The sequence below is a fragment of the Chenopodium album genome, chromosome 26 (genome assembly GCF_948465745.1).
Source record: "Chenopodium album chromosome 26, dcCheAlbu1.1, whole genome shotgun sequence".
Lineage (NCBI taxonomy): Eukaryota > Viridiplantae > Streptophyta > Magnoliopsida > Caryophyllales > Amaranthaceae > Chenopodium > Chenopodium album.
Window position 1 is genome coordinate 32,560,310 of NC_137859.1, and position 19,469 is coordinate 32,579,778.

Consider the following 19,469-nt stretch of genomic DNA (forward strand, 5'->3'; position numbering starts at 1 on the left):
CTCTCTTTTCCTCATGGCACAATTACTTTATTTAATTTGTAAACACCTTAGCTCCTATAAGAACACCTCTAATTAGGGCTTGTTCTGATTTACTGAACTGAAATGAACTGAAATTAAGCTGAAGAGAATAGGCCCTTACTTGAGATTTTTCAAGTTTAACTTTTATTACCCTTACTACATTACCCTCAATCCAAGCATGCCCTAAGTGTATTTTTAGTAGACAATAAAAAAAAGTAAATAAATAAAAATTAAACTAGTATATTAGAAATAAAATTTTAAATAATAAATAATACTGTAACTTTTAACATGCAATAGTTTGAATAATACACTACCATTCAATGACTAAATTCATTATCTACCTCTAAGGAAAAGTATAGTCATGCGCAATAATATTAGACTAGATGAAGCCCATGCGATGCACGGTTTGTTAGTATGTTTTAAAAAAATATTTTTCATATTTATGTGATTAAAATTGTTATTATATTAGTTTTAAAATATTAGATAAAATTCCTAATTTCAAAAGATAATATTTTGTATTTAATTAATTTAAACATTAAAATCTCATTCGTCAATTTTGCTTACGTGGCATTTGAATTATTTAATTGTAAAAGAAATTAATACTCTCTTTAATTGGCTACAACTTAAATTTATAATCCTACATGACGCGCTAAGAAAATTAAATCCTACGTGGCTCTCTAAAAAGTTGGGGAAAAAAATCCCCTTTAAATATATATATATATATATATATATATATATATATATATATATATATATATTAGATTTGCTGTATTTATATTTTCATAATAATAAACTTTATTGAAGAAAACAAATTGAAGATATTTTTCATACGTACCAAATTACTTTATTACTTAAAAAATAAATATTAGTTAATTATGAACTGTATAATCGTTAAAACATTATGATTATCATGTATCAATCAATCAAAGAGGCCAAATTACTATAAATCATATATCAATTGACTACTATAAATTTTTTCATACATACCAAATTACTGAAATAAAAGTTAAGCAAGCATTATTACATAAACTTGTTTTTGAATTTTTTTTATACAATCATGACTATTGTCATATGAACATCGTGGCATGACCCTAGTCCAAAAAATAGTTTATCATTGAATTAATAATTAATTGAAAGTGTAGATTCTGTTTGTGGAATAGAAATTTTATTATGAATAGATCTATACTTTACCTTTGGTGGTATAGGAACGGTGGGGTGGATGATGTCATGCAATTAAAATTAATTGCATAGTCAACCACATAAAATAATCAAATTTGTCCCGAAGCTTCATCAAAAAGGGCATATATGAATTTTTCCATAAATTTCATGAATATAATAAAGAGCATTATGACTTACGCTTACGCTAGCTAACAACAATACAACATGCATGCTAGTAGTAGTTAGGTAATGGAGGTAACGATAACAAATATATATTTTAACAAAATATATACTTTGTACTAAGTAAAGAATTGCATGTCAATGTGCATGAAATTATAGAGTATAATACTCTGAATGAAAGAATATAGTTTTATAAATATTTGTTGGTATACAAACAATTCTATAGACATTGACATTAAGCGTTACAAAATTACATTTTGGCCTTGTTTGGTAAATGGCTTTTCATTGGCTTTTTGATTTCCTTTTGGCTTTTTCATTTGGTCAAACATCCAAAATTCGTGTTTGGTAAACGGCTTTTTCAGCTAGCTGAAAAGCTGGCTTTTTAGCCAAAATGAAAAAGCTACTTGGAGTAGCTTTTGGCTTTTGGCTTTCTAAGTTACTAATACATTCAACAGCCAATTTTACCAAACATGTTTACAGACTAATAAAAAGTCAAATAGCCAACAAAAAAGCCAATACAAACAGCCAGTCAAACCCGCTAATCAAAACAGCCAACAACCAATTGCCAAACAAGGTCTTTATGTATACCATACATTAGTAAGGCCAATTGATTGGCCAAACACACGATCAAACACTAAACAGGGCAAATGGTTTCGAAGTACTCATGCAATATGAAGTCTCTAAACCAAACAGACTCATCAAATGGACTAATTCTCAACTGAGCGATTTTCTTTGAAGCCTTAGTTAAAGGATTGAAGTACAAAATTTCTCCAGGAATGGATACAACAAGATTTACATGGCCAATTTCATCAACTTCATTACCATTCTCTACGACACCCAACACATTGCACTCGTAAGTTCGAGAAAATACCGATGTGTTATAAAAATTCCTTGCCATACTTGGCAAATTCGTTGCCAAAACATCCAAATCAACGAAACATTTCAAGAACCAACCCGAGTAATCATCCTCCATTTGATAGAGCATAAAGTTTGGAAGATGTCTCCTTACAACTAGGTACAAATGACCATTAGCTTGACCAAAGTACTCGCATTCAGTCGTATCAAACTGCTTTGTACGTGGTGGCTCAGGGGTGGACTTTATGCACCCTTGATCGATGTCGAAATATAGGCAGCTAGACGTTTGTTTGAGCCAGTGGATTGCACCCTTGCAAAACACCCCGTGCTTGAAGTCGATGTCAAGTTCCTCGATGAAAGGCTCTCCTAAGGCCTTCCAATAGCCAGTCTCAGAGGAATAGACTTCTATTTGGTACTTTGGTTGTAACCCGTAAAATTTCCTAACACAAACAACCTTAAGAGAGACGAGTCAAACATCTACATGAATTTAATAAAGCAACAAAATAAAATACGTTTTAGTTACACTTTGGTCAAAACAATTCTTAAGAAAATTCAAAGTATATTATATATACATAAAGAAAATAAACTTGGAGACAAAATAATATTTGAATTATTATTGTTTTCTAAACAAAAATAAATAAAATGTACATCGAATTTTAGAAAAGAATTTTAAATTTACCTTGTAGTGGCGTGACTTTTTAGGGTCGTAAGCAAAATTAAGAGCATAAGTGCCAAAGGTGAGCCAACTTATAGGCAGGGGAACTTGTTTCCTTTGTAAAGTTGTAGGATTACAAATATAGTATTTATTATCCGAAGAACAAAGTAAGAGACCATTACAAGATTGTAAGATATGTAGGTCTAAGGAATTTTGTGCTAGAACAAACTGTAATGAACTACCAACAGTTCTTTTATCAATGGATTCAACCGCGACATACTCATGGGACAGAGCTCGTGGCCTTTCGAAGTAATGAAGAAAAAAGCCCGAAAGCAATGGAGGGTTGTCACGTATGTGACTAGTAATGAAATAAGGATCAGAGGAGATCGAACACCATTGCTTCGACGTATGTCTTAGATTATCAACTGATCTCGATGGCAAACGTAGCAAGATTTGGGATGTAAGGTCGTAGTTGCTTGCAATGACTTCCCCTGCATCTGTTGTATTTGATGATTGTTTCTTAATGTTGGCCATGATTAAGCCTAATGACGAACACATCTATAAATATCTATAAATAGGCAAATAAAGGTCAAAATAGACAGTTTTATAAGGTGAATTAGTCTAATATTAATGGTCAATTTAAAAGTGTCTTAGACAAATCTGTCCACAAATTTTTGTATGGGGTGTTTATTGCTGCATATTAGTCAATTGAATATGATTCCTACATGAATCATTCAACTCTTATGCTGATTCTTAGTTCTATATTAAGGTGATATTCCCACATTGTCCATTTTAATTTGTGTTTTATAGTTTGTTTTATTGGTTGAATTTTATACCAAGTACATATTCTAGAGCCCTGTCCCAAATTTAGTCAAATAAAAAGCAATGTCTAGATACAATTAGGTACTTATAATAAAGGGGTTGTGAACTTGTGACTTGTACACTTGTCAAATTGGCCTTAAGTTTTTGCTTGCGAGTTGTGTGTACGATTTTCTTTTTATTTTGTATTCACACAAATTAGTACAAGAAAATTAGTAAGGAGTAGTAAAATTTTATAAGCTAAGGTACACAACATTAATAAACTATATACTTGTAAAAATGCTCGTTATCACTCAATTTCACCGGTGAATGAATGTTAATAATTTAAAAATAAATAAATAAATACTGTAAATTGGATCATAGACCTACGTCTTAACTATTAATCCAAGATCCCCCACACAAACAAAAACTATTGCAAATAAAAAGGAACAATATAATTAAGGGGTTATAAAATTTTAGTTACATTAAGGGTAATAGTTTGACTTAAACTACCAATGGACGTTAATGGAAATAAAATAAATAGATCCCCACAAACTAATTAAAAATTATTATTAGCAGTCGCCATTTTGTTGTCTCTTAATTAGAAATTTTTTTTAATACCTAAATGTGATCGGAGTATACCATTGGCGTATACCGATTTGTTAAAATGAAAAATATTTTTTTTGAGGTGCATACCAATTAAATTATGCCACTTTATAGTTTATAGTATTTGATTTGAAGCTGACTTGAGCAACCGGCCTTAGCACGGATGCACGCATGGGATGACCCTCGAAACATTACGGACATAATCATGCTAGGTCCACTTATTTCTATAAATATATACTTCCCTCGTTTTTTTAATAGATTAACTTGTTGAGAGAGATTTTTACATAAAACTGAATAAGGTTTGACCTTAATGCCATAGGGCAATAAAAAGAATAACTCATTACTTTATTTATGAAGTGATTTAATTTATAAACTAGTTTTGAGCCCGGACGATGCCCCGGGTTATTACATAGGGTTGATCATTAATATATATTGTAATTTATAACTCAAGTTGTTTGTAATTAAATTTATTGTTCATATTGAATTGTCATTTGTTACATAATAATATTTTGTATTCAAAAGAATACATAAAAAATAACTTAGTTTGGTGGTAAAACACTTAATTTAGATTTAGAGGCTGCGTGTTCAAATCTTTTGGAGAGCATTTTTTTTATTATAAGTGCATGACATGGCGTAATGATTAGTTTACGTGACACTTAGGAACACCTTGCCCATGACATGGCGTAATGATTAGTTGGTGACGTGGCATAATGAGGGGAGCCTACGTGACACGTGAACGTTCTTATAAACGCCTTTTAATATATTAGTATAGATTGATTTATATGAATAAGCTTCAACAATTACCTTTTGAGATTTCACACTAATAAACAATGAAGTTTTCTTGACGATCTAGTATACATGCTAATAGGAGTAATAAAGTATACACCAATTGGCAAATTGTGTCATATCACGCTGAAAAGCCTAATCAAATTTATGTTTGACAAAAATACATGAACTTTACAATGATCTTTACGTGTATTGTAAATTCATAATAATTGTGATGCCTTTAGGCATTAAAGAATGCAATCAAACGAGAAAATAATGAAATGTAACTAAAACTACTACGTAGTTTTTTTTTCTTTTCTTTTTTTTTTTTTTTTTTTTTTTTTTTTTTTTTTTTTTTTTTTTCTCTCTTTTTTTGGCCTACATTAACTTCAAAAGAACTAGACCATTAATAATGTTCAACATTTTGGAAGATCAGCTGGTGGAGGTGGTAATTTCTGGTTCTTCTTCTTTCCGTCTTGTACGATCCAAGCCATTTTCAATCCCCAACTCGTGTGTACTTCCAAGTGACAATGCATAAACCAAACCCCTATTCGCAACCATAAGTTAGTACATTTTGTAAGAATACATAAAAGTCGTGCTACTATAAGTTAATAGGACATTTTTCAAGTAGTTATTTTATTTACCTGGATTGTCTGCCCGAAATCTGATAGCAACCCAACCACCAGAAGGTACACCAACTGTATTTCTCTCCATAGGATCGACGAGATTAAACTTTGCAGGGTCTTTCTTGGAGTCAAAGTTTCCAAACCCTTGACCAACGACGAAGAAGTTGAACCCATGTAGGTGAAGAGGGTGACTCTCAGCCCCAATAATGCTAGTATCCTGCAGCACTAGCTCGACGTTTGTATCGTATGGTAAGGACATCAATTTAGTCCCTTTGCTTAGCATAATGTTGGTTGGAGGAGTACCAGTGTAGTTAAATCGAGTGGGTGGTTTTGTTGGGAAATTAGAGGAATACACCCCATTTGATTTTCTTAAGAAATGAGCTTGAAGTAAAGCAGTCGTAGGTTGTACAAAAGAGATGTTATTTATTGCCGCGCCTACCATGGTGTTGTTAGGCCCTGAGCAGTTTTGGGTCTTAGAGCAGGGGAGTAATCCAAGGCCAACTGTGAAGAAAAAATGTCTGTCAATTTTTTTCGGAACATTTGCTGGGAATCTAGAGTTTGCAAGACTTCTCAATTTGTTTGTAAATTTCGCTGCAAATGATGTGTCATTGAAGAATGGAAGCTTAGGTTTGATTAGAGGAAGTTTAGCGGTTTTAGGCTTTTGAGAAGGATCATGATGAGGAGCATACTCAAGGATAGCCACGGTTGTTGTATTGTCAAAGGTTGCTGGTCCAGTGGCATAAGGCCGGGCTGCCATAAGGAACGAGGCATTAGGATGATGATTTTTCGCTCTAAGTAATACATTCGTGGTTTGTCCAGGGGTGATTAGGATGGTGCTGGCTTTAAAGGGCTTGGTGTAGATGGCATCTGCTTCGACGACTGTAAGTGTATGGTTGGCGATGCTAAAGAAGAGTTCGTTGTTGAGTGCAGCATTGACAAGGCGGAGAAGGTAGGTCTTGCCTGGCTTCACCTTGAGCTTGAATGTATCTACAGCAGTGCTTAGTAGCGCGATTGATTAGGTATGAGGGACTACTAGAAGCCTAGAAAGTCATAGCAATTAGTTGTATGTATAGGTTAGATTATGTGTTACCTTTAGCTGAGCAATTGTATAAGGGTCCAGGAAGACCATTGATGGTGAACGCGTCCGAAAGATTAGGGGCTGATCCTGTTTTCATTGCTTGGTTAATCACTGCCTCTGTATCTGCTTTCCACCATTCCCCTGTTTATGATTTTAAAAACATTAGTTTTACACCCAAAAAAAAAATAAAAAAAAATAAAAATAAAATAATAATTTAATCAAATAATTAAGGTTTGATTAGTAAAAATCAATTTTTATTAAAAAAATAATAATAATCAAAACTTTAGTGTAAAAATTAATAAAAAGAACCATATTATGGAATTTCTAAAATTATGGTCTTACTGTTTGATGGACTCTCAAGAAATTTGGATTTAACAATTCATTTTTGTTAATTTTCTTTGTAGTATAAGGATACTTACCGAAAACGATGGGAACTTCCTTAAAGGGGTGAGGAAATGGATACGGAACGCGACGTTTTGGTAAAATGACAAGAGGACCATAAAGGGTAGCCCTAAGCCATGAAATGTGAGCATGCCAAAATAAGGTTCCTCTTTGTCCTTTGATTGTGTACTTGTAAACATAGCTTTGTCCAGGTTGAATTGGGCATTGTGTGACGTATGCTGGCCCATCAGCCCATCCGCTCCTTAGTTGTCGAATTCCATGCCTATTTTCACAAATTTTTAATTATATTCATTATTCATCCAATCTTGTGTTAAAATTTCTATATTATGAGATTAGTATAAGTTTTGAGCTTATGTTTCGTTTAACTACTTACCAGTGAATAGTAACGTTGTATTTGACATGATTAACAACCTTAATTTCAAGGCTGTCACCTTCCCTTGCAATGATTCTAGGCCCAGGGAATTGTCCATTTATTGTTACTATGCTCTTTGATTGGCATAGCCTTGTCACATTTTGCATCTTTACCTATATAAGAAAAAAAAAAAAATGCATCAATATAAAAATTCAAGCAAAACTATAGAGAAAATCTTTTAATCTTCATGGGGCCCTTGAAAAAATTCTATTTATTCACTAAGGTTGGTTTAAACATTTTTAACACTATATATATAGATAACCTCAATCTTTAGTCGAATAGAAATTTATAAGGCCAGACTGTCACGAAATAGATGTTTGGGATGTTGGAAGGTTGAAGAGATGGAAATTTATCATCATTTTTAAAAAGATTACACATAAAATGTCTCATCTTGACTTTTATTCAATGTAATCAATATAAATATTTAAAATTAAAGGACGTGTACCTTATACAATAACCCTAAGAGAAAAGAAAAAAAGACGAAGAAATCTAGGTACGTACCTCAAACTTGTAACGTCTAGTTATGCCTCGATGCTTAGCAAGAGCGAGTTGAGGGCCAAGCCACGAAACACAAACTAATAGGAAGATCATAGAGTATAAACAAGCTGATGACTGAAAAGAGCCATTGAACCCCATTTTGTTTCTTTTATTTATTTGCTAAAAAGGTTGCCTAGCTAGGCAGTCAATTAACTTTGTTTTGTAAGAGGTTTTTGTATTGAATGAGTGATGAAAATGAGAGAAAATGAAGTGCTTTATATAATGATATAACTAAGTAGCATGAACCATTAAGTTGGTTACTTTAGGAGAAAGATTAAGTAGACTTTATTAATTAAATTAGGTGATTACATGAAAACATATGCAAGTTATATAAACTGTATAGATTGAAACTTTCGACCAAATAAGCCATTAAAATCACCAGATTATTGTTGAGTTTTTAGTTTAGTAGGATGTCTAAGTCATACTGTCTTTTGATTTTGATCTTAATCTCCTAATTTTGAAAGAAATATTTTATTAATTAAAAATTTTACTAATTGCTTTTCACTTTTTGCACAATGAAGGAATGAAACTTTTGAAATAGTTGGAGTCGACTATAAAGTGACCAGTTATCTAACTTTATAATTATAAGTAGTAGTTTGTGATTAACTATATATATGACGGCTATATTCTACAAAACCCGAATATATGTTTGTTTATTTCATTAATTAAAATCTTCTAACTCATCATTTAATTTGCATTTCAACGTGTCTCACAATTGGTTATGTAAATTATAGAATAAGCAAGTATATTTGTCACGTCACATTATTTGATGAACAAGTTATATTCCGTAATAATTATTTGATGAATTTGTTCGGTAAAATTATTGTATTGAATAGTATTTTACGTTCATTTAGTATATTTAGAATAAGTTTATAACTACATTTATGGGGTAAAGGAGTTATATAAGTTCAACATTGAATAACAATTGATAACACGTAAGTAATTTAAGTGTTGTAATAAAACAATGTCTTACTACACTACAATTTTCCCTCACTAACAAGCAATATACAAGGTATTAATAACAAAAAGAAATATACCGATTCGTACAAGGTATTAGATTGATCAATTGTTAGGTGAAAGTACAAATAATACTAAGTTTTCTACTACCTCCGTTACATATTAGTTGCAACTTTTGCCAAAAAGGGGTGCTACACATTAGTTGCAACTTTCCATTTTTTCCTATTTTAGTAAGTTTTTTTAAATGAAAATACAAAAATACCCTTACTAAAGAACTTATACACACAATTAACTATCTAAATCAGATTTCATTAAATTCCTAATCTAACTTATTAACATAATATTTTCACCTAATTTAACTCATCTAACACATAAATTAACAAAACAATTCAATTCCAAAAATCATTCCACTCAATCAACTCCCTGAACACGACCTTCTCAACCTCGTCGCTGCCGCATCTAACCACCATTGTCACCGTCGCTGCTGCATCCACCACTACCGTCAACGCCGTCACTGCTCGTCACCATTTTCAAAGTCGCCGCCTACTCCAGTGTTCCTTTCTCACTTCTTCTCTCTCTTTTTTTTTTTTAAATAGTGTAGATCTGATGGTTTGAGGAGTAATTAGGCTAGTTTGGGGTTGTTTATGGATGGTTTAGTGTGATTCAAGGTGAGGAAGGGTAGTTTTGGGTTGGTTTAGGGTGAGTGTGGGTGATCTTGGGGCTGATTGAGGGTGGTGGTTTTGGGGTGATTTATGGCGAGTGTTGGTGGCTTTAGGGAGGTTTGGCTGTGAGGAGTTGGTGTCGGTGTGGTTAGAGTTCAAAGGGGGTAATTTTGGGGTTGTTCGCGCTGCGGGAATGGTTTTAAGGTTGTGAGATGGGTGGTCGGCCTGAAATGGGTGGTTTCGGGCTGAGAGGTGATGATTTTGGGGTTGCTCGGGGTAATAGGTGGTGGGCTTAGCGTTGTTCGGGATGCGTGTGGGTGGTTTCTGGGTGGTTCGGCATGAGAGCAGGTGGTTTCAGGCTGTGAAATAGGTGGTCTAAAGGTGGCTGCTGTTGAACGTTGGTTGTGGTATGGCTGCTGTTGTTGTTGGTGGTCATTTATTTAATTACCTCCACTTTCTCTCTCCTACCCTTAATTTACTATACTTTAATTCATTAATCAACCATTATGATTTTTTGTCTTAGAATCCGTGTCAAGCTCAAAGTTGCAACTAAACATGGGCACGGGTCGTGCCCGTGCCGCCGCGGGCCGTGCCTGGCCGTGCCGGGGTGGTGGCCGTGCGGTGCCGTGCCGTGCCGTGCCGGCTCCGCGGCGTGCCGTGCCTGAAATTGGCACACCCCAGCCCACGGCACGGCACGGCCCACGTGCCTAGCGGGCCGTGCCGGGCCGGGCCGCGGGCCAAACCGTGCCACTCTTTTTTTTTTTTTTTTTTTTAAAAAAAATAAATGATAAAAAAAAAAACGAATTAAAAACAACAATGCATATAATAAAAAAAAATACGAGTGCGATAATCCGAAAACACAAAAAATTGAAGAATAACTTATTTTATTATATGACGGTAGCCGGTACGAATGTACGATAATTCAATAATACAAAATTACAAAATAAGTGATGATAATTAAAAATCGTACAATAGTGTATGAATATTGAATAACTTCATTTATTATACGGAATACGAAGTTCGATAATACAAAAAGAATACAATAGTGTATAATGTAAATATGTAATCATTAATTATTATTGGTCGTCTTCGTCTTCGCCTTCGTCTTCATCTTCGTCTTCGTCTCCTAGAGGTTCAAGTTCATCCGCCAATTGAGTGGATTGAGAAGTATGAGAACAAAAAGAAGTCGACGTTCCTTCATCGTCGTCGTTTTGTGCATAAGTACGATCTTGAGAACGAGTTTCGGCATCCAACCAATCCTTGAAGCAAACACACATTTCAAGTGTTTCGGGTTTTAGTCTTGTTCTTCTATCGTCTAGAACTCTTCCCGACGCACTAAAAGCTCTTTCGGAAGCAACGGAGGAGACTTGGATAGCAAAAATATCACGAGCCATTGCCGACAAAATTGGATGTTTCACGGCTTGTGATTTCCACCAATCGAGGATGTCGAGGCCAAACTTCTCTTCATCGTCCATGCCTTTCATGAAGTCGTAACTTAAGTACATTTGCAACTCTGAAACATCGCTTTGTGTTCTCCTAGATGATGATGATTATGTACCTGAATACTTAGACATCAAGTTAGCAGCTTGTGCAAATAAACCTTTGGCCCGTTTACTTACATTTTTGGATGTTTGAGAAGGGGCAAATCGAGACACGGTTCCATATTTACTTTCATAAACTCTATATAAATTAAAAAACTCATCCGTCACCTTATTCTTAAAAGTTTCAACATCATCTTCAAAATTCATGTTACTATAATAAATATCAATTAATAAAAAGGTGCCATCATATTTTTGTCTAGGATCTAAAATAGAAGCAAAATTATAAATCATAGGAATATCGGTGTAATATTTACGCCATTTATCCTCCATGGATGGAAGATATCCACGATAACACATGTTGTGATCGGCCATAAACGGCTAGTTTTCCAACGGTAAGGCACGGGCCGTGCCGGGCCGTGCCTGGCTTCGTGCCGGGCCGTGCCTGGCCGTGCCACGTGCCGTGCCGGCGGGTCGTGCCAGCGTGCCGGCCCACGTGCCGGCCACCGTGCCACCCGCCGTGCCACGTGCCGTGCCCGTGCCGGAATCCGGATTTTTGTTCACGGCACGGCCCACGGCCCACAGGTGGGCTGCCGTGCCGCCACCCGTGGCCGTGCCGGAGTCGTGTCGGGCCCGTGCCGCCCGCGTGCCGGCACGGCCCGTGCCCACCTTTAGTTGCAACTAACTTGAAACGGAGGTAGTAAAAGTTTAGGGCTTGAATTTGTCGAGTGAAAATAATTAGAGTCAAAAATGATTAGGAGCACCACGGTCCGCTAGCCTAACTTGAAATTTGCCTGGATTTTGGCTATTTTTTGGGCCTGAATTGCAGGTTCATAGTGGCTAAACCTAGTATTTTAAGTATTTTGGTGTCTAGACAACCTAAGCTTAACTTTTTAGTTATAAATTGGCCGGTCTAAAAAAAAATAATAAAAATAAAAAGCGGCTTTGGGAACACATTTTTGGCCCTCACTTGGGCCGGCAAGAAGATTTGACTCTAAATAGACCAATACTTTGTCATTCCTTGCTCGGTTTGACCAAGCCTATGACTAGGTCTTAAGGGGAGGATCTTTCCTCTTACTTCAGAGTGGTTGCCTCGCATTTGGGCTAAAATCTTCTTTCTTTTTGTACTTTTACAAGTTTGATTTTTGGCTAAAATCTTCTTTCTTTTTTGTAATTTTACAAACTTGAAGAAATCATCAATGTATACTACTTTCTCTGTTTTCTTTTACTTGCAACACACCTTTTAGGCACGCGGTTTTAGGAGATGATTAGTGAGGGTAGACGAGCGATTTTATCAATATAATTTTTACACGAAGATTAGAATATGGTTAAGTATCATTTGTAAAAATTATAATGAATAATTTATCCGTTTACATTACATAAACCCGACCTTAAAACACGTGCCACAAGGCTGTGTTGCAAGTAAAAAGAAACGGAGGAAGTATATACTAAAGTAATCACCAAAGGGACACTTGGCATAATTTTGTGAAAATTTTTCCCTCCAAAATGCTATTTATTTATTTTCTTACAAAAATTCTATTACAAAATTAAAATTCTTTTAATAAATTTTGTTTTTATACTATATAATACGGAGTATGCTACACATAAGAATTTAAAAGATAGACGGTAATAAATTCAAATTTTAAAAAAAATTTATTACATAAGTCATTTAAGTACAATTAACTCTATTTTAATTGACTATTATTATATATCCGTGCATTGCATGGGGCCAAAAACTAGTATATATACTAAAATACACACCAAGAATGACGCGTGTCATCTTATACAAAAATAATTAATTAATCTTACACTTGTTTAGTTACTTAAAAGAAAAGAAAAAAAAAAGATTTGACATATATTTAAAACAAATATTTATGTAGCTTTAAAAAAGCATTCTTGATAATTTTCTACATCATTACATATATAATATATCTTTCGTAATATTTTGTTTTGACCAAAATTTGTCAACTATATTTTTTTTATTTTATTTTGTTTATAAAAACTGATTATAGTGGTAGTTTAATAATGGTTATTGAAAATTATGGATCGTGGCACAACAACTAACCTAGTTACCTTTAAAATACACTTTGGTGATACAGCATCCTTTTTTACAAAAAAAATTAAAAATTAAAAATTAAAAATTAAAGCACAAAACTACCTTTCCTGACTTTTTTGTTGCGAAAATGTGCATCCCAATTTTTATTTTATTGTTTAGGTTCGAAGCAATTTAAAATTTAACTTTTAGTTTCAAACTAGTTTTTAGCTCGGACGATGCTCCAGGTCATTCTATGAAAATTGAAAATGATGAGCTTTTATAATATGTTTAAATGACTAAAATCAAAACTTACATTAGTTGACCTTTCTCAATAATGATGTAACACGTTTTTTTTTGAAAGAATTATGAAGTCCTTAACATTAGCTTAAAAAAGTATATTTAAAATAACAATAGGTTTTATGTATGAGTAAAAAAAACAAGAAATGAGATTAAGTTTGTTGTTACAGATTGTTGTGAAATTTACATGTATAAAATTAACATTAAACCTTCAAGTTTACTAGTATGCATGCCACATATGCGATGGACAACTTAGGGCATGTTCATATTTACTTAATTTCAGTTCAGTTCAGCTCCAATCAATTCAGTTCAGTTCAGTTCAGCTCTTAATTTCCCTCTCTCATAAAATATTCATTTCAGCTCAGTTCAGTTCAGTTCAGTTCAGCTCCAATCAGTTCAGTTCAGTTCAGTTCAGCTCCAATCAGTTCAGTTCAGCTCAGTTCAGTAAATATGAACAGGCCCTTATAAGTCAAAATATTAGTTTTTCTCAAATTTAATTTCTTAATAGTTATGGCATTGCCTTATCAATACGAGTAAAAGTCCATGATTGGTTTGTACACCCGGGTGTACCATGCGCATGGTACACTCAGATTAAAGTGGAAAGAACATATCTTATAAATGTAAAGAACATCATTAAATTATAAAAGAACACATCATTGAAATGTATAAAACATAGTAAGTTTTGAAAAAACAATTTTTTTAAAAAAAAGGTAATAGATAGTTACTAATTGATTACCACACATTTAATGTCAAATAATATTATTTCAATAATATTGAGTTTTTAGAATTTTTCTATCTTTGATTATTTTCTACCAAAAATAATTCAAGATTTCATTTTCAAATTTCAAAAATTCAAAACTTAGAATTTCATTTTCAATATACTTTATTTTAATTTTTTTGTAAATATGTACAAAAATTAATCAAATTTTTTCACCATTACCAAAACAACATAAGGAATAAAACAAGAGAGCACAATGATTAAAAAAAAAACATTATACCCAAAATTATATAAGGTTCAAAGAAAATGCATATTAATATAGAAGAACATATTATCTAAGTTAAAAGAACATGATTTGTATTATTGAAACCTAGCAAAGAACATTTTTAATCTACATTATTAAAATACACTCTTTAAAATGCAAAGAACATATAGTTCATATACAAAGAACATATTGATCAGATTTAAAGAACATAATCCATTCCAATAATAATTAAAAAAAAAAAAGAATATGTATCCAAGAAATGATAAAAAGAACATTTATCATAATACGGTGAACATCATCTTCAACCTCAAAAAATAGCACGAAACAGGGAAATTTTTTTTTTTTTTAAAAAATATGCTTTTTCTAACCAACTAATTAATCAATTAGTACATCAAGAGATTATATTGGAAAGATAAAACCGACTCTATTATAACATTGAATCACTTTGAAATTCAAAATTTAATCTCTATATAAATTCTATTTCTCTCTCTTAACAAAAAAAAATGAAATTCTATTCACTGAAAGTATTTTATTAATATATAAAATGTAAATAATAAATCAATTTCAGGAATAAAGGAATATAAATAACAAATCAATCCCTTAAATCAAGAAGGGAACCGTTTTTTTTTTTTTTTTTTTTTTTTTGTTTTTTTTTTTTTGCTCATGTACTTTAATTTGTATGCAATGTTCTTTCCGCCTTTTTCTAATAACCTTTGTAATGACCGGGAGTACCATGCTCAAGGGTACACCCCATGGTGCACCCGGGTGTATGGTGAAATTTTCAGTAAAAGTTTGTAGAGTAACATAGTATGGAGTACATTTTACTCCTATATATATTTCTCCGTCACCCATCTAATTTTTTTTATTCGTCCCGTTTAGATAGGATGAATATGAGATATCTCTTCTGCAAATTTTCCTCTTTCATATGACTAAATTAATTGTATAATAATAATATATTTCATGACATGAATATTGTAAATTGAGGTAAATGAACTTTTTAATCATTTTCGATGCATAAAAATAATTCATTCATTTTAGAATATTTGCTATACTTTTCAATAATCAAAACTTGACAACCACCTCCATTAGGCCACCACCACCCTACTCATTAAAAAATATTACCTTATTCTTTAACTTCTAATTAAGCTCGCATATAAATTTCAAAATGCAAGTTATTTTAAATTTTCCGTTCCAATGAAATACGCATAAACTTATTCATAACCCGTGTTAAATATTTCAATTTTTTAAAAAAAACTCACTTGACTTAATTAATTAATATTTAAATAGCAATGGCATAGTATAGTTTCTAAATACGAACTCTTTATATTTTTAATTTATACTCAACGTGCACAATGCACGCGTCATAGTTAGTCATGTCCGAAAAGTTTTTTTCAATTTAGCCTTATACCATAACTTTAGTGGTTGGAAGGATGAATGAGAAAAATTATATAAACAAATATTTTTAGGGGTATAAATGTATATAAGCACATGGTTTTTTAAGAGTTTAAAAGTATAGGCAATTAACATTAATGAGGGCAAATAAGTAAATAAACATTTTAGAAGGTATAATTGTCCGAACACTATTCATAAGAGTTCACTCAAACTTTTTAAAAGGTAGGGAACACAACTAACAATATTAAGGTTACAGTTCTGCATTGAAATAAAGGCTACAACAAAAATAGAAAAAAGTTTTAAAATAGAGGAAATAATACTTTAATGATAAATATAATATATACTCCATCTGTTCCCAGAAGTTCAACTCATATAGTGTAGATTCGATGTTAATTGGTGTGTGAGTGTATAAAAAGGTATATAAATAAAATAAGAAAGAGTGTGTAAGAATAGTGTATTTATTGAGTAGAACTTGGGGTTCTTTCTTTTTTTTATATATATATTTGAAAACAAAACTTTTTTTTTTTGAAACAAATATTCCATATATTCAAAGCCTAATATTGCTATTTTGCTAAAAATTAAGCGAATCACTTGTAGGATAATTTAGTTTTTGAAAACAGAACTTAGGTTAAAAGAAGTAAGATACATTTTGATTGCATATGTTGGCCTGGTTCCAAATTATTTATTAGTTATGTTAGCAATTAGTCTTAAACTAAATTATTCTACAAGTGATTCGCTCAATTTTTAGCAAAATAGCAATATTAGGCTTCGAATATATGGAATATTTAGTTTTCTTATGTCACTTTATTCTATTTATGCAAACTATTTATACTTTGACTTGATGCCATTTGTAAATTACTAATGGAGTGATTATTGAAAAGAAATTATGAGTTATTTGTGGTATCAGAGTACAATTATACTGTAAAAATTAATATGTAAGATTTACTATAGTCGTAGGTATAGTATGGTAGTATATATTTTTGTTAACAATAACTTCAATACTTAATAGAAAATTATGAAGATCTTATATAAAGATCTTGGATAAAATTAACAAGAATCATTACATTTAAATTGGTAAATAATATACATATAGAGATTTATTCTATACATAAGACAAGCGAATGAATAAGAGAGTTTTGTCATCCTCATATTGATTTGATTGCTTGTCTTATAGTATAGTATAGCTAGATAGATGCTAAGACAACAAAATGCTTGTATGTGGACTTGTTTAGTCATCTCATAATTTTTTCACACTCTATTTTGATGAGGACAATTTAAGAAAAGTATGAAGGAGATGCATACAATTAATGATATGATCAAATGAAGATTAGGCACATTCTAGTGAACATTATGTATATTCACATTAAAATTATTTCCATGCATTTCAATTTTAAAAGTAATAATGTTTGCAAATCAAAGAATTAATTGGAATTGAGTGATGTATTTCCTCTTTTTGTTGAAACGAATTAAAAAATAAAGGAGCAAGTTTAATCTAGCTTGTTTTTCTAACATTTGCATATGTGTGATCTATATTGTACAATGTACTATTATTTAAATAAACATCAATATTATATTTTCTTTCTTCTTCTTGATTTATAAGTGAGATCTTTTTTATAATTCTAAGTTCCTAATAACAATGGATATTCTATTAGAATTTATATATATTGAGCTAGAAAAAAAAATGTTATTGAAATAAATGTATTGGAGCCTAAAAACAAAATATATCATTTAAATTATAGAAAAAGTAAATGTGAATATCTATGTTGTCAAACACAGAGCTTAAAGATTCAAAGTAATATGACAAATCAAATGCTAAAAACATCCAAGATCAAGCATCACCACAAATACAATTAATGCAATAGTCATTCTACTCCTAACATATAATTCAATAGGTTAATGAGGAAAAGTAATCCTTACATAGTACCAATAATCTTTCCCGATTTATCAATGGCTTCCCTAATCACAATCAAGCCTACTTCCGTGGAATCATATTAATTAAAGACTTTGAGCACATTACTCTAACTTCCTAATCATCCATTCAACTACTCTCGTGATGAACTTCAAACCCTTAATTGATTTATTCAAACCCGTCAAAACCCAACTCCCGTTGCGATTAAAACAATGGTTAATAATAATACTAATTATCCCTAATCTAGTATTGGCATGAGCACAATCAATTAAGCATATCAATTGCAATTATCATTAGAGAATTTAAAGAATTAAATCATGCATTAATCATATTCGGATTCCGCTAGATCTTGGAATAAGGAAACTACTCACACATATTAATTAAAGCAATAACAAGAATTAAAGAAAACATAATTAATAATAAAAGGAATTAAAGAAGATAAGAAAATACCAAATCTTAAATTATGAAAGATAAATGAAGAATCTTAAATGCATAACCTTAAATTACAATGAAAATAAAGTCTAGAGAGAAAACTAGGGTTCTAAGATGATTGATTACAAAATTATAATGCTAAAGAGTATAATAAGGTTAAAAGATAGTATAGAATAAGGAAAGAAACCGGATTAAACCGACCAAATTCGTCCAGGCATGGGCGTGTCACACAGGATATGCCCGTGCCTAAAGTCAAAATAATTTGTTCTTCAATTCCCAGCAAGACCTGGGCATGTCAAATTCTGACATGGGCGTGTCTCGCTGGAATGTCAATCATAGTAGTAATAGCACTGATAGAGACACGGGCGTGTCCCACCTTGGCATGCTGGGCCAACTCCACTCGACGAGGCATGGGCATGCCTCAATTCCACATGGGCATGCATGCCTCTTGTAAAACATCAAATCTAACTTCCTGCCTCTTCAAAACACATTGACATGCCCATGCCCATTGTGACATGGGAATGTCTGGCTGGGATTTGGCTTCTTTTCAATTCAACATTAAACATTGGCCTTCAAAGTGAATTGCAAGCTATGATCACAATCCGCAACTTCGTAAAACCTTCAAATAGCTTCATTAAATCCTGAAATACATGAAAAACAACGAATCTACCCTTAAAAGTATCATATGATCACAACCAAACCAAATCAAGCCAAAATAAGCTATGAAGAACTAATCTAGACTCAAAAACTACCTAAATAAAAACTTGCAAAATACGACTTATCACCTATCCATTTACACATTTCTTTTTGGGAAATTCTCAATGGTACTCAACAGTTTTTTACTTTTCTCAATGGTAAACATCAAAAAATCAAATTATCTATGGTAATCATCTATTTGTCTTATTAATTTAGTGGTGACATTAATGAGATTAATCTACAAGCAAAAGCCTAACTATAGTTAATTAAAGGCAAAATGACTAATATATCCTTGAAAAATCAAATTTTTCTTTATTTTTTTAACAATTAAATTATTTTTAAAAAAAATAAAAAAAAATCAATTAACCACTTTTTCCCGGCCACCACCCACGCCCAGCGATCCCTCGGCGCTGGCCGTGCCCAAACCCTCCAGTGCCGGCGCCGATGCCGTATGAACCACCAGCCCCCCTCCTTACCG

At 32.3% G+C, this 19,469-nt stretch overlaps 2 protein-coding genes across 2 annotated transcripts; both read right to left on the minus strand.

Moving 5' to 3' along the window:
- Nucleotides 1–1,990: 1,990 nt before the first annotated feature.
- On the minus strand, nucleotides 1,991–3,400 carry LOC145617044 (F-box protein At5g07610-like). The gene is made up of 2 exons (XM_081671745.1): nucleotides 2,891–3,400; nucleotides 1,991–2,665 (listed from the first exon to the last, which is right to left on the minus strand). Exons 1-2 carry the CDS (start codon nucleotides 3,398–3,400, stop codon nucleotides 1,991–1,993), a joined length of 1,185 nt encoding a protein of 394 aa, XP_081527871.1.
- A 2,051-nt stretch (nucleotides 3,401–5,451) lies between these two features.
- LOC145617322 (laccase-17-like) lies at nucleotides 5,452–8,168 on the minus strand. The gene is made up of 6 exons (XM_081672015.1): nucleotides 8,055–8,168; nucleotides 7,515–7,666; nucleotides 7,159–7,403; nucleotides 6,752–6,880; nucleotides 5,680–6,648; nucleotides 5,452–5,582 (listed from the first exon to the last, which is right to left on the minus strand). The coding sequence occupies exons 1-6, from the start codon at nucleotides 8,142–8,144 to the stop codon at nucleotides 5,452–5,454; spliced, it is 1,716 nt and encodes a 571-aa protein (XP_081528141.1). The 5' UTR covers nucleotides 8,145–8,168.
- Between the last annotated feature and the right edge of the window lie 11,301 nt (nucleotides 8,169–19,469).

Coding starts and splice junctions, on each gene's coding strand:
- LOC145617044 (XM_081671745.1), bottom strand. CDS start 3,400: ATGGCCAACATTAAGAAACAATCATCAAATACAACAGATGCAGGGGAA. Junction 2,666..2,890: donor AAAAGTCACGCCACTACAAG/GTAAATTTAAAA, acceptor GTCTCTCTTAAG/GTTGTTTGTGTTAGGAAATT.
- LOC145617322 (XM_081672015.1), bottom strand. CDS start 8,144: ATGATCTTCCTATTAGTTTGTGTTTCGTGGCTTGGCCCTCAACTCGCT. Junction 6,881..7,158: donor GGAAGTTCCCATCGTTTTCG/GTAAGTATCCTT, acceptor AATCATAAACAG/GGGAATGGTGGAAAGCAGAT. Junction 6,649..6,751: donor ATACAATTGCTCAGCTAAAG/GTAACACATAAT, acceptor GCACTGCTGTAG/ATACATTCAAGCTCAAGGTG.